We start from the raw sequence: 12,132 nt of genomic DNA, 5'->3' as shown, positions 1-12,132 counted from the left end.
TTCTACCATTCTGCTTATTTATTTTCCTTTTCATTCTGAGAAACCTCAAAATCACCTAACAGTGGAGTAGCAGCTTGGTGTGTGTGTATAATAATAACAGTGCTTGAAGAGCCAGAGGCCTGCATCTCTTTGCTACTGTTGGGAATCTCTTACATTCTTTTTTTCTAAATGATAAAATATATATGTATAATAAAGAGAGGTGGTTAATGTTTCTTCATCTGAGAAGATGATGACTGAATAAGCAACCTTTCTATCTCTATTAATATTATATACTCTCTAGCGTTAATATGTCCAGTTGGAAATATTTATTTAAATTTACTGTAGCAATATGAGCTCTCTAAAAGCAACTTCTTAATTATTTTATGTGGTAATATTAATAAGATTCTTGAAATCACTTGTTAAAATAGGAAACCATCTAGATTTCACATTTATTCCTGAGTATATTCAAGGGTGCAGTGGTCTGGGTATGGTCTCAACAATTTAATTTGCTGTTTTCCATGTAAACATTCCATAGTAATACCTATATTATTATAATATAAACCTATATTATAAACTCAGACTAAAATATCTAAGTTTTTAATATCTTAAATTTTAGAGACATACATATATGTATGCCTATAAGATTAACTATTACAATACTTTGTATAATATAATGTAAATTGAATATGTAGGCACTTCCAACTACTAAAAAAGATAATCCTCCCAAAGGTATCCTTACAAAAAGTGGAAAAATAACATGAGTTTTAGCTTGGCAAAACATATGAAAAACAGTATCTCTGAGTCACAAGATGAGTCAAAAGGGTGAGGTTTGTTTGTTTTTCCTTGTTCATCTGTTTTAAGGGAGTATGATCCCAAGTAGCAGAAAAAAATCTTTGCTGAAAGTTGGTGCCAAAAGTTGGAATTCTTTATATTTAGCTTGTATGAAGTGCAGAGCTGAAGCATTTAATGGTGCTGCCAAGGTGGGTTTGATCTGTTTTAAAGATCTGTGCCTGATTTTTAGGATATTGGTAATAACTGTAAACAGATAGTAACCTTTAAAAATTTAACCTTTATAAAATTTTTTCTTAAAAATTTAATTAAAGAATTAAAATCTAAAAATGCTGGGTTTTCTTTGCTCATACTTGCAAAGAATATCTTTAGAAGAATATTCAAGAAGCTGACAACGTTGGAGGGAGGCTTTGAATATTGAACTGTGTTCAAACCATGTTCAAATTTTGAACCATGAACTGCTAGAAATAAACTAAATTAAAATTTTACAAGATAAGTGAAAATTAGAGTACCTGGTACATAGAGATTGATTTAGTCTGCCTGGTAAGAACCACCTGACTTCCATGATCAGCTTAGCATTGTTAATCCTGTAATATCTTACTCAGCATACAGTTGGTTGTATGTTATGGCAGGTGCAGACAAACAAAAGGGTAACAAAAAATTTTTATGATATATTTTCTTTGTTATAAGAAATTAGTCAATTGTATATGCAACTCTTTAAATTGGAAATTAAACTCTTGGATAAGTGGTGAATTTTTTTCCTATAATTATCACAAAATCGTTCGGTAAATCTTGCTGCCTCTTTTTGTTTGCTTTTAGTTGATGCTGATGAAATTAAAAGGCTAGGAAAGAGATTTAAGAAGCTCGATTTGGACAATTCTGGTTCTTTGAGTGTGGAAGAGTTCATGTCTCTGCCTGAGTTACAACAGAATCCCTTAGTACAGCGAGTAATAGATATATTTGACACAGATGGGAATGGAGAAGTAGACTTTAAAGGTAAGGAAGTAGTTTTTTTTTAAACTACAAGTTAGATAATCTGTGAATAGTCTTACAGCTCTGTGTACAAAGATGTCTGAAAAATTTAGTTTTTCTTGTATTACTGGTTTTCTTATAAAGATAGATTACATTAAAACCTCAAAATCTGTGATACATGAACCTTAATGGGCTAATAAGATCTTTTACTTTTGGGGGCATAAATGATCAAATTGCCCTTTAAGGTAATCTGAAAAATGGGATTTAGTATTTCTTTTGTTGTTAGAAAATTAGTCTCACTTTAGGGAAACTTATAATATTAGAAAGCTACATTTTTAAAACCTTTTATAAAAGAATGAGACTTAATACTAAGTCAGCAATAAAAAGTAAGCTGAAGTAATAAGGATATGAGTATTATAGAAAGGATTAATTTAGTTAATCTAAGATTTTACAAAGACAGTAGTGCTTTTGCTAATATTAACTGTTTGATTCTGTACTTTAAATAAACATTTCATTTCACCAGGGAATCAACAGATTTTGTTATTTTAGTTTGAGGAATTGGATTATAAGTAAAGGGCGTTAAAACTCGTTATGATTTAGTGTTTAGCAGGCAGTGAAGAAAAATGACCATTTGTTAATGAAACTTCCAACAGTTTATTTAAATGATTCTGAATTTTGGAGCCAGAAATCTAAAAATTTTTTTTTCTGCCAAACAATGTAAATTTTTTTAAAGCCTCCTTTTGTCATATTCTAAGAAAAAAGAGTTAAATAGCTTAAAGAATGTGTTTTTTTTTTGAGTGTTATGCTCTGTAGCATAAGTAAATATTTGTTTAAATTGATTTGACTTTAGAGAACTCCAGATTCAGATTAAAAAAATATATATATATAGAACCTCATTTGTTGCGAAGTTTCAAATTTGGCTTTTTCAGTTTTAAACACAGCTAGTAATATTTTCTTTTGCAGCAAGAAAATATCTTTTTGTGAGCATGTAGGGGTTTGTGTGTGTGTGTGTGTGTGTGTGTGTGTGGGTATGTGTTGTTTTTCTTCGTAAAAAATTGAAACTTCTGATTTGTAAACATTTTTCTTATTCAGAGTTCATTGAGGGAGTCTCTCAGTTCAGTGTCAAAGGAGATAAGGAACAGAAGTTGAGGTGTAAGTATTTCTCTTCACTGAGTTCATTCTCCCTCTTAGACCACTAACCCATACTGCATTATAACTTCCTTTTAAAATACTCTAAAAGATGTCTTTTATTCTAGATCCTTAGTAAACATAACAAATATTTTACATTCTGGAGAAAATCCTTTCTGGACATTTGCAGTTTGCATTTTTTAATGATGTGTCATTGTTGCTTTTAGTTGGATAGAAGGAAAATAGAATTTCCTTCTACAGCCATATGAATTACATGTCTTAGATAAGAGATTTTTTTAAATTGAAGTATAGTTGATGTACAGTGTTTTATAAGTTACAAGTGTACAATATAGTGATTCACAATTTTAAAGATTATATTCCATTTATAGTTATTATAAAATGTTGGCATGAAAGTGAGAATACTCTAATATGATTAGGTTAACTTCAGTTACACTCGTATTCAGAATTATTTAGCCAGAAGTCCACTGTTTTGGTTTACGTAGGCTGCCTCTATCATAGGGAACATCTGATATCTTTTTAAAACATTCAGCTCTTAACTAGAGAGGTGTTGTATTTATAACAGTTCTCTGAGGCGCAGGCTATATGCAATTCACTAGGCTACACTAATTGGCCAAAGCAGTCTTGACTCCATAGCCCATATACACTTTTTTTTTAAGATTTTTTCAATGTAGACCTTTTTTTTTTTTTTTTTTTTTTTTTAATTTTTGGCTGCATTGGGTCTTCGTTGCTGTGCGTGGGCTTTCTCTAGTTGCGGAGCACAGGCTCTAGCACGCGGGCTTCAGTAGTTGTGACGCACAGGCTCAGTAATTGTGGCTCGCGGGCTCTAGAGCGCAGGCTCAGTAGTTGTGGCGCACGGGTTTAGCTGCTCCGCCGCATGTGGGATCTTCCAGGACCAGGGCTTGAACCCATGTCTCCTGCACTGGCAGGCGGATTCAGGGAAGCCCAATGTGGACCATTTTTAAAGTCTTTATTGAATTTGTTGCTTCTGTTTTATGTTTTGGTTTTTTGGCCATGAGGCATGTGGGATCTTAGCTCCCTGACCAGGGATCTAACCCACCCCCTGCATTGGAAGGCGAAGTCTTAACCACTGGACCACCAGGGAAGTCCCATAGCCCATATACTCTTAACCATTTTCACCTAAAGACATCTCTGTGTAGGAAGGAGCTGTCCTCATAGTAGAATTCTAATTGTTTGGCAGCTTATTGTTCTCTCTCTCATTGAAAGTATTCATTTGTGATTGCCTTTGATTTTGCCATTGATTTTCCTTACTCTCTTTTTAGTCGCTTTCCGTATCTATGACATGGATAAAGATGGCTATATTTCCAATGGGGAACTCTTCCAGGTGCTGAAGATGATGGTGGGGAACAATCTGAAAGATACACAGTTACAGCAAATTGTGGACAAAACCATAATAAATGCAGATAAGGATGGAGATGGAAGAATATCCTTTGAAGAATTCTGTGCTGTAAGTACATTCATTAGTTACATTTCATGAAAACATTTTTAATACCACTTAATAGAGAATTCCTTTATTTTGCCCTAGACGTTCCTATTTTTGATTTTGCCTAATTGCCCCATATTCAAGGTTTTGAAATGTTCTTTGTTGTAATTGTTACTAATTTTATTCTCAGTGATTAATGTTCTCAGTGATTGTTTGATCAAATGCCACAAGAATGGTACTAGTAACTTTTACTTATTATTGGTAGCCTCCCAAATGAATAACTAGGTTGTTTGAAAATACTTCTGTGGGAAATATGAGTTCATGAGTTTCAGCTAGGAATCCAGAGGCTTGGTTTCACGAGGACAACAGAAATGGGAGTCCCTGTCCGTCTTAAACTCAGCAGCTAGGCATTGTAAAAAGGTGATTTTATTTTTCTAAGCTACTGATGGGTAGTTCTTGTAATCTGGGGCAGGGGCTCCACAGAGGCAGGGGCTACAGTTGTGGGAAGGCCTAGACAACTAGCTCTAGGTGGAAACTGGGGCAATGGCTTAGCTTCTAGTTTACTGCTTCTCTTCTTTACTCCTGCCCCTAAAGCAAAGATACTAACTTTTTGATGTGTTAAAAGCAGTTTTAACTGTAAGCTAGAGATACTGAGCAATGCAAAGGAAAGGCAAAGATAACAAAGAAAAAGTTTTGAAAAATTTCAGTCATGACTGGGAAATCTTTCTATAAAAGATTTTCCTCCTCTTCTCCTCATTTTTTACTTAGATGACCCCAGGGAAAACAAATTACTTTGTTTGTGTGTTATATAAGGACTTAAGTATCTACTTCAGCATTTAAGTAGAAGTTCACGTGATCCTTTAAGGATCTTTCTTCATCTCAAGGGAATACTATCTTTGAATTTTCTTTCCAAAAGTAGGGTGGTGCTCTAGTTTAAAGAACACTCTAGGTCTTTTTTTGGGAAGAGGTTAGATAGGCTTGAGCCTTGAGATTTGGAACCCATGCCAGGTGGTACTGCTCTGTGTCCTGTCCCTCCGTCGTGTCTCCTCCCTCACTGTTTTTTTATAAGTTAATTAATTAATTTACTTTTGGCTGCGTTGAGTCTTTGTTGCTGTGCACGGGCTTTCTCTAGGTGCGGCGAGCGCGGGCTACTCTTTGTTGCGGTGTGCAAGCTTCTCATTGCGGTGGCTTCTCTTTTTGCAGAGCGCAGGCTCTAGGCATGTGGGCTTCAGTAGTTGTGGCCTATGGGCTCAGTAGTTGTGCCTCATGGGCTCTAGAGCGAAGGCTGAGTAGTTGTGGCACATGGGCTTAGTTGCTCCGTGGCATGTGGGATCTTCCCGGACCAGGACTCTAACCCATGTCCCCTGCATTGTCAGGTGGATTCTTAACCACTGTGCCACCAGGGAAGTCCTTCCTCCTTCACTGTTGCCAGCACTTGCTGAAGGACTCCCGTGGACGGACATCGCGTTGTGTGCGACATGAGACCATGCTGGTAGTGGCGTCATAGGTAGCAGCCAGTTTTCGGAAGAAGGAAAAAAAATTAATTCCAAGACTTGAGGGAACAAAACAAAAAAGGGAAACTCTTGACAGAAGTGTTAATGGAAGGGATGTATATAAGTGAAGACTACTTGCATTTAGTAAATATAAACTAAAACTTGCATGTAAATCACTTACCAGTGAAAGGAAATAAAAATACATCCCTAGGTATAGAAATGATACTATTTACACTGAAGACATAAGCTAAGCTTTGAGTTTGTTTTTCAGCATTTTGTGATAAATTGCCTTTACTTGTATTTTTGGAGGGCATAGTTCAGGAATGAAGAAAAATGTTTTGTCTATTAAGCCAACATTTTGGAACATTTATCAAGCTCTTAACTTTGGCTTCATTGATTTCTCTTTATTCTGATTTCTTAAGCTATAACAGTGAAAGAGAAAGGACAGTTTATGTATGTATGTATGTATGTATGTTTGGCTGCATTGGGTCTTCATTGCTGTCCATGGGCTTTCTCTAGTTGTGATGAGTGGGGTCTACTCTTCGTTGTGGTGCGCGGGCTTCTCATTGCAGTGGCTTCTCTTGTTTTGGAGCATGGGGTCTAGGTGCATGGGCTTCAGTAGTTGTGGTGCATGGGCTCAGTAGTTGTGGCTCATGGGCTCTAGAGCGCAGGCTCAGTAGTTGTGGTGCATGGGCTTAATTGCTCCATGGCATGTGGGATCTTCCCGGACCAGGACTTGAACTTGTGTCCCCTGCATTGGCAGGCGGATTCTTAACCACTGAGCCACCAGGGAAGTCCCAAGGAAGTTATTTTAAATAAGATCACATACTACATACCTACTTTAACATTTTCAGAATACTTTACCGTGCACAAATATTATAAATGATTAGTGACAGGATTAAAGTTGGTGGATTGAACACATCTGTTTACTTTTGCTTCCTCTCAAAACTCCACTGAAATTAAATGGGTTAAAAAGAAAAGGTTATAAACCCCCAAGGACCAAGTGAATAGCAGAGAGGGTAGTAACTAGATTTGGCAACTTATAAAGTTGAATGGTTAATTGGTTTAGCAGACAGGAGTAAAAATTCTAAGCTAGAAACTTGGAAAGCTGAGAAGCAACTTGGTTTATAAGGTGGAATCCCTGAAAGGCTCAGTTCCCTAACCTGATTCCCTGGCAGCTAGACTTGTACCCTCCAGGCAAGAGGTGGGACAGCCCTCTTTGGGGAATCTGATCTCCAGAAATGGTCTTAACTGATCACTCACTCAAAGCGCAACCCTCAGTCAACAGCCCCATTTTGTATGTGGAGGCTCTAGTGCCCTTTCCACAGGAGCAGAGAGCCACGGATCACCAGACATTCAAGGAAAGCCTCTAATATGGATTATAGAGATGAGATCACACCTGAAAAAGAAGCTTGGAGAAGCAGGCTATGCAAGGCCAGTAACAACTTTCAAAGTAGAACAAAAATCTGTCATGGTTATCCTCAGGGATATAATATATTGGATTTTTGAAACAAAAATTGGAGAATATATAAAAGAGCTCTCAGACATTTAAACTTTGAAATACATTCCAGGAGGTCTAACACCCAGATGCTAGGGTTCCAGAAAGAAAATGCAGGGAAGGAAATGTCAAAAATGAATCAAGAAAATATGTCAGAATCAAAAGTAATGAGCTTCTTTGACCAAAAGGACTTACTAAGTACCTAGCATAGTATATAAAAATAAAGTGGGCCTAGGCACATTGTCCTGAAATTTTAAAACAAACAGATGGTTCTACAAACTTCCAAAGAGCTAAAGAGGAGGGGTAGGGGAAGGGTGTCATACAAAGATTCAGGAATCATAATGGTGGCAAATTTCTCAGCAGAGTTGGCAACTAGAAGGCAATGGAAGCATTGCCTTCACAATTTTGAGGGACAGTTATTTCCAAGTGAGAACTCTCAATAAACTCAAACTAGATGGTAGAAATAAAGACATTTTCAGGTATGCAAGGCCTCCCTTTTTGGGAAACTACTAGAGGATGTGCTCCCACTATAAAAAGGTTATAAATCAAAAAAAGAAGACAATGTGGGATCCAGGAAGCAGAAGGTCCAACATGAAAGAAGGAAGTCTCTAGGATGATGGTGAAGGAGGGTCTGTAGATGACAGGCCTGGATTGGAGCAGGTTGGAAAGCTCTGGGAGTGATTTCAAGACAGTAAAATTGATAGAATTACATAATATATTTAAGTGCGTTTAGAACAAAGTTTAGGGTTGAATTAATGATAAATACATAGAACATCTGGCAAAGAAAAAGATCAGTTATTAACTGTAGCAAAACAAATGTGCAGGAAAGAAAAAGTAACTACAGTACACAATTCTCTTCTGCTGTAAGTAGTATTCTATATAGTCATAAATAAAATGCTGAATTTCTGCCTAATCAAAAAAAAAGATACAATTATTTGAAACATGGGAGAGGTGGGAAGTATATGTGGTAGGAGACAGAAGGGAGAGGTGTGTGTGAAAGTACAATCTTCATCTTCTGTGGTGGGAAGTCAGTGGATGATGCCTAAGACTTTGAATCCAAGCAAAAGCAATGTAGGGGTGTTATTTGGAGACCTATAGGTGAATACTGAGAATCAGCTGAAAATTCTAAATGATTGCCTCTAAGTAAAAAGAAATTTGAGGGCAGGATAGCAAACTGCTGTTTTCATAACAAGTTGTAGAACTGGCTAGCTGTTTAAGCTTTCTTTTTCAAAAAAATTTTTTAAGGTTTAAAAATAATACAGATGCAGCTATGCACAACAACATGGATGAATCTCACAAACAACGCTGAGTGAAACAAGCCAGACACAAAAGATTTCATTTATAAAATGTATAAATCAGACCAGAGTAACCTATGGTGTTAAATCATGATAGTGACCACCTCTGGCGGGTGGTGGCTTGGGAGGAGGAAGGTGGCCAGTGCGGGAAGGGGGCCACGGAAGAGCCCAGGTGATGTCCTCCCTGGCTGCTGTTTACTTGGGTGTTCACTCTGAAAATTCATCAAGCTGTGAACATTTATGGTTTCCTTTCTTTATGTAGGTTATACTTAATAAAACTTATCCCCCAAATAATAATACAGGTAATTGCACTTCACATGGCCATGTCAGTATTCACTGAGGTGTCTGTAACAACTTTACAAGTATTTGACTCCATGGGAAAGTAACGTGCAGAACATTTTATTCATTTGTTACTTTTTGATATATTCTAGAACAGACTGACAGTGAAGCCTGCATTTGGTTTCTGACAGTTTTTATGGTAACATCTGGTTATCATTTAATATTAAACTACTAAAGGCCATGTCAAAACGTCAGACGAAAGAGTGGGCCAAATCCTGCATGTGGCCTGTTTTGTATGTTTTTGAGCTAGAAAAGTTTTTTCATTTTAAAGTGGTGTTTAAAAAGAAAAAATGGGAGAAGAAAACTCAAGAGAAACTGTACATGGCCTACAGAGCTTGAAATATTTACTGCCTAGCCCTTTACAAAAAATTTTGCCAGCCCTAGTACTAGAACACAAGAAAATGTGATCCCAGGAGAAAGAAGCCATGAAAGCTCTAACAAAAGGCAATGCAGGTTTTTAAAAACAACAGCTTCTGGAAATGGCTAAAGTAGTATGTTTTTTAAGCTGTAGTTATTGGTAAGGTGGTTAGACTAGTACAAAGGAGTCTGTCGAACCTGGTCAAGTTTGATTTGTTCTCTCTGTTGCAGGTTGTAGGCGGCCTCGATATTCACAAAAAGATGGTGGTAGACGTGTGACTCTTCTGTAAAGAGTACCACCCAACACTTTTGCTTTCTTCTCCATCTCTGAAGATCTGCTCAAGACGTCCAGCAATGCTCTCTGTGTATTTAAATGGAAGTATTTTTCTCTGTGAAGCCACATTTTCCAACATGAGCCTCATGAAGCCAACTAAGTGTTATTGAACTCTTATTCTCTCAATAACTCAGTGTAGCACTTTAAAGCTGAAGGACAGCAGCATGAAAAGAGCATATCAATGTGGTGAAGAAAGGGAAGGGGTTGGCTTTTTAATTTATTTTTCTTCATCTTTTATAACAAGAAAGTATCTATATATACATATGTAAATATTTATATATAGATATATGTAGCTTTCTATATGTGTAGTAGGTTGGCTTTAATTTAATATACTTGATTCAGAAACAAAATGATAGAGTACAAAAGTGCCAAGCAGAACATTCAACATCCTTACTTTTATTTCACACAGTTTTATATATAGATTGAAGATTGTACAATTTTAGCCAGGTGTTAGGCCAGCTATTTTCCTTTTCCTGCTCTTTCTCTTTTGAGAGATTGACAAAGCATTTGTTAACATCTTATTATTTACCTTGATTACATTTTTGTAACAAAGGAGTTTGTAACTTTATTTATACCTGTGATATATTTCCAGGGACTGTGTCTCATTGCTGTGCAGCTTTGACTACATCTCTGCTTGAGCAGAAAGTATAGTTCAGTGCTGCTGCTCTTGTGTTCACATAGTAACAGCACAGAGCTTATGGCCACCTCATTCTGTTACTGCATAACTAGGAGCCATTACATTCATTAGATGTCCCTGAGTAAGTGTCAGTTTGTTGTGATTTTATTCGTAAAGGACAGAAGCTATCTGAGGCAAAATCCTGATTTATCTCGGACCTGACTTATTGAAGAGTTGCTGAAATAATCATGTAACTGCTTAGGGTATCCGTTTGTTTCATTACATGGGTGGTAAATTGTCATTAAACTTACGTTTAAACCATAAATTTCCTTTCTCTGTTTCAAAAGACTTGCAGCTAATCTAAAACTGGTGATATTTAATGTGCATGTGTGTATCTATACACCCACATAGACTTATTTATGACTTACATGGGAGAAACCTTACTAATCTATATGCCACAGAAGAGCAAAATTATATCCAAATTTATACCTCTTAAATTTCTTTACCACAAGGCATAGAGAGTGCATAATGGTGTTCTTGATTTGCCCACATATGTAACAGGTAACTTAATAAATTTGTGTGATATAAAAGTAGTTTACCATGTTCCACCACTTGATAGTATCCCTTCCCTTTTCTGCAAAGGTACTATTGGCTGGAAGAAGACATTCTGGTTAGCTTTGTAGGACTGTAGTCTTTCCCTGTATAGTTTTTCTAGAAAACTGGTTTTATAATCATGAGAGGGAAAAGGCAGGTTGAATCAAGAGGAAAGAATCTTAATTTGGGCACACCCGCCTGCCATCGCTGTTCCTTCAACTGAGTGCTGCACGCCATGGGCTCTGTCTGTGAGAGAAATCCCGGTGCTTGGTGTCCTTGCATGACATGGAGTTTTGCATGTAGATCGATTTAAAATATGTACCTCTTGTTTACATAATTTGCATAATTTTAAAACATAATGTTGCCAAACTTTGGAAATGTTAATGTTCAAACTGAAAATCTCCACTACATGTAACTTTCTTCCTCTGGATCAGTACGTGGCTTCTAATCCCAGCCAGTGGTTTGATCTGTTCCAGTGTCAACTGCCATGTGCTCTGCTTCAAGGGGGGGAACTAGTCTTTTGTGAATTTTTTGTACATAAGTATTTGTTACAGATATTTTAGCAAATGCTTTCTATTTCTCTTGCTTGTGCATATCTTGGCTGGCATTACAGAAAAACAGTGCAAACATTATTTCCTTACTGGGGACTGAGGGTTTTTTCTTTTTCTTTTTTTTTTTTAGCGTGCGTGGGTGGGTGGGGAGGGATGGTTTATGTTGAATGTTTAGTTTTTCTTCTGCATGAAACATCATGTTGTGGGATCTTTAGAAAACTTCATACTGTATGAATAAGAAAATAAAATATTTGAAACTTGATTGAGTGTATTCACAGTGGTCTTCAGGCTTTCCCAGCCATTGGATAGTCTTTATTCATTCTTTCAGATTTTTAAAAAACTCTAGTAAGTTGACATTTGATCTTTGACTATGAGCCATAAGTAAGTCTGCTCTGTCACTGGGTGAAAACACAAGTCATCACAATGACCTGCAGGATCCGGTGTGTCACCCTTCCTCTGCTTCCAGCCTCCTTTGCCTCCGTGCTTCCCCAAGCCTTGGGCGTGCTTCCTCTATAGGCCTGTGCACCGTCTCTTCCCCCACCAGGCTACCCACAGGGAATGCTTCCAAGGGTTTCAGCCGTGTCCTCGTTCAACAGGAACTCTCCTGGCCACCATTTAAACACACTAATACACCTGATTCTCCTTTACCCCACTCTGTTTTCTTCCATAGCATTTAACCTCTTCTGACATGATTCACTTAAGCATTTTGTATTTGTCTTCCCCCG

The 12,132-nt window shown here is 37.0% G+C and overlaps 1 protein-coding gene across 2 annotated transcripts in view; it reads left to right on the top strand.

The window, feature by feature from the left end:
• Positions 1-11,574, top strand: part of PPP3R1 (protein phosphatase 3 regulatory subunit B, alpha) — a 59,121-nt gene extending 47,547 nt beyond the window's left edge. Inside the window, exons 3-6 of one of the 2 annotated variants that reach the window (XM_060116834.1) lie at positions 1,588-1,764; positions 2,833-2,892; positions 4,170-4,354; positions 9,544-11,574. In XM_060116834.1, the coding sequence (XP_059972817.1) occupies positions 1,588-1,764; positions 2,833-2,892; positions 4,170-4,354; positions 9,544-9,591 (470 nt within the window). In that variant the 3' untranslated portion in view covers positions 9,592-11,574. The remainder of the gene's footprint in view (positions 1-1,587; positions 1,765-2,832; positions 2,893-4,169; positions 4,355-9,543) is intronic. The other variant, XM_060116833.1, reaches the window with a different exon arrangement.
• Positions 11,575-12,132: the final 558 nt, after the last annotated feature.

The sequence above is a fragment of the Mesoplodon densirostris genome, chromosome 14, assembly GCF_025265405.1.
Source record: "Mesoplodon densirostris isolate mMesDen1 chromosome 14, mMesDen1 primary haplotype, whole genome shotgun sequence".
In the NCBI taxonomy this organism is placed as follows: Eukaryota; Metazoa; Chordata; class Mammalia; order Artiodactyla; family Ziphiidae; genus Mesoplodon; species Mesoplodon densirostris.
Note: the sequence above shows the minus strand (reverse complement) of the source record. Positions and strands in the feature narration are given on the sequence as shown.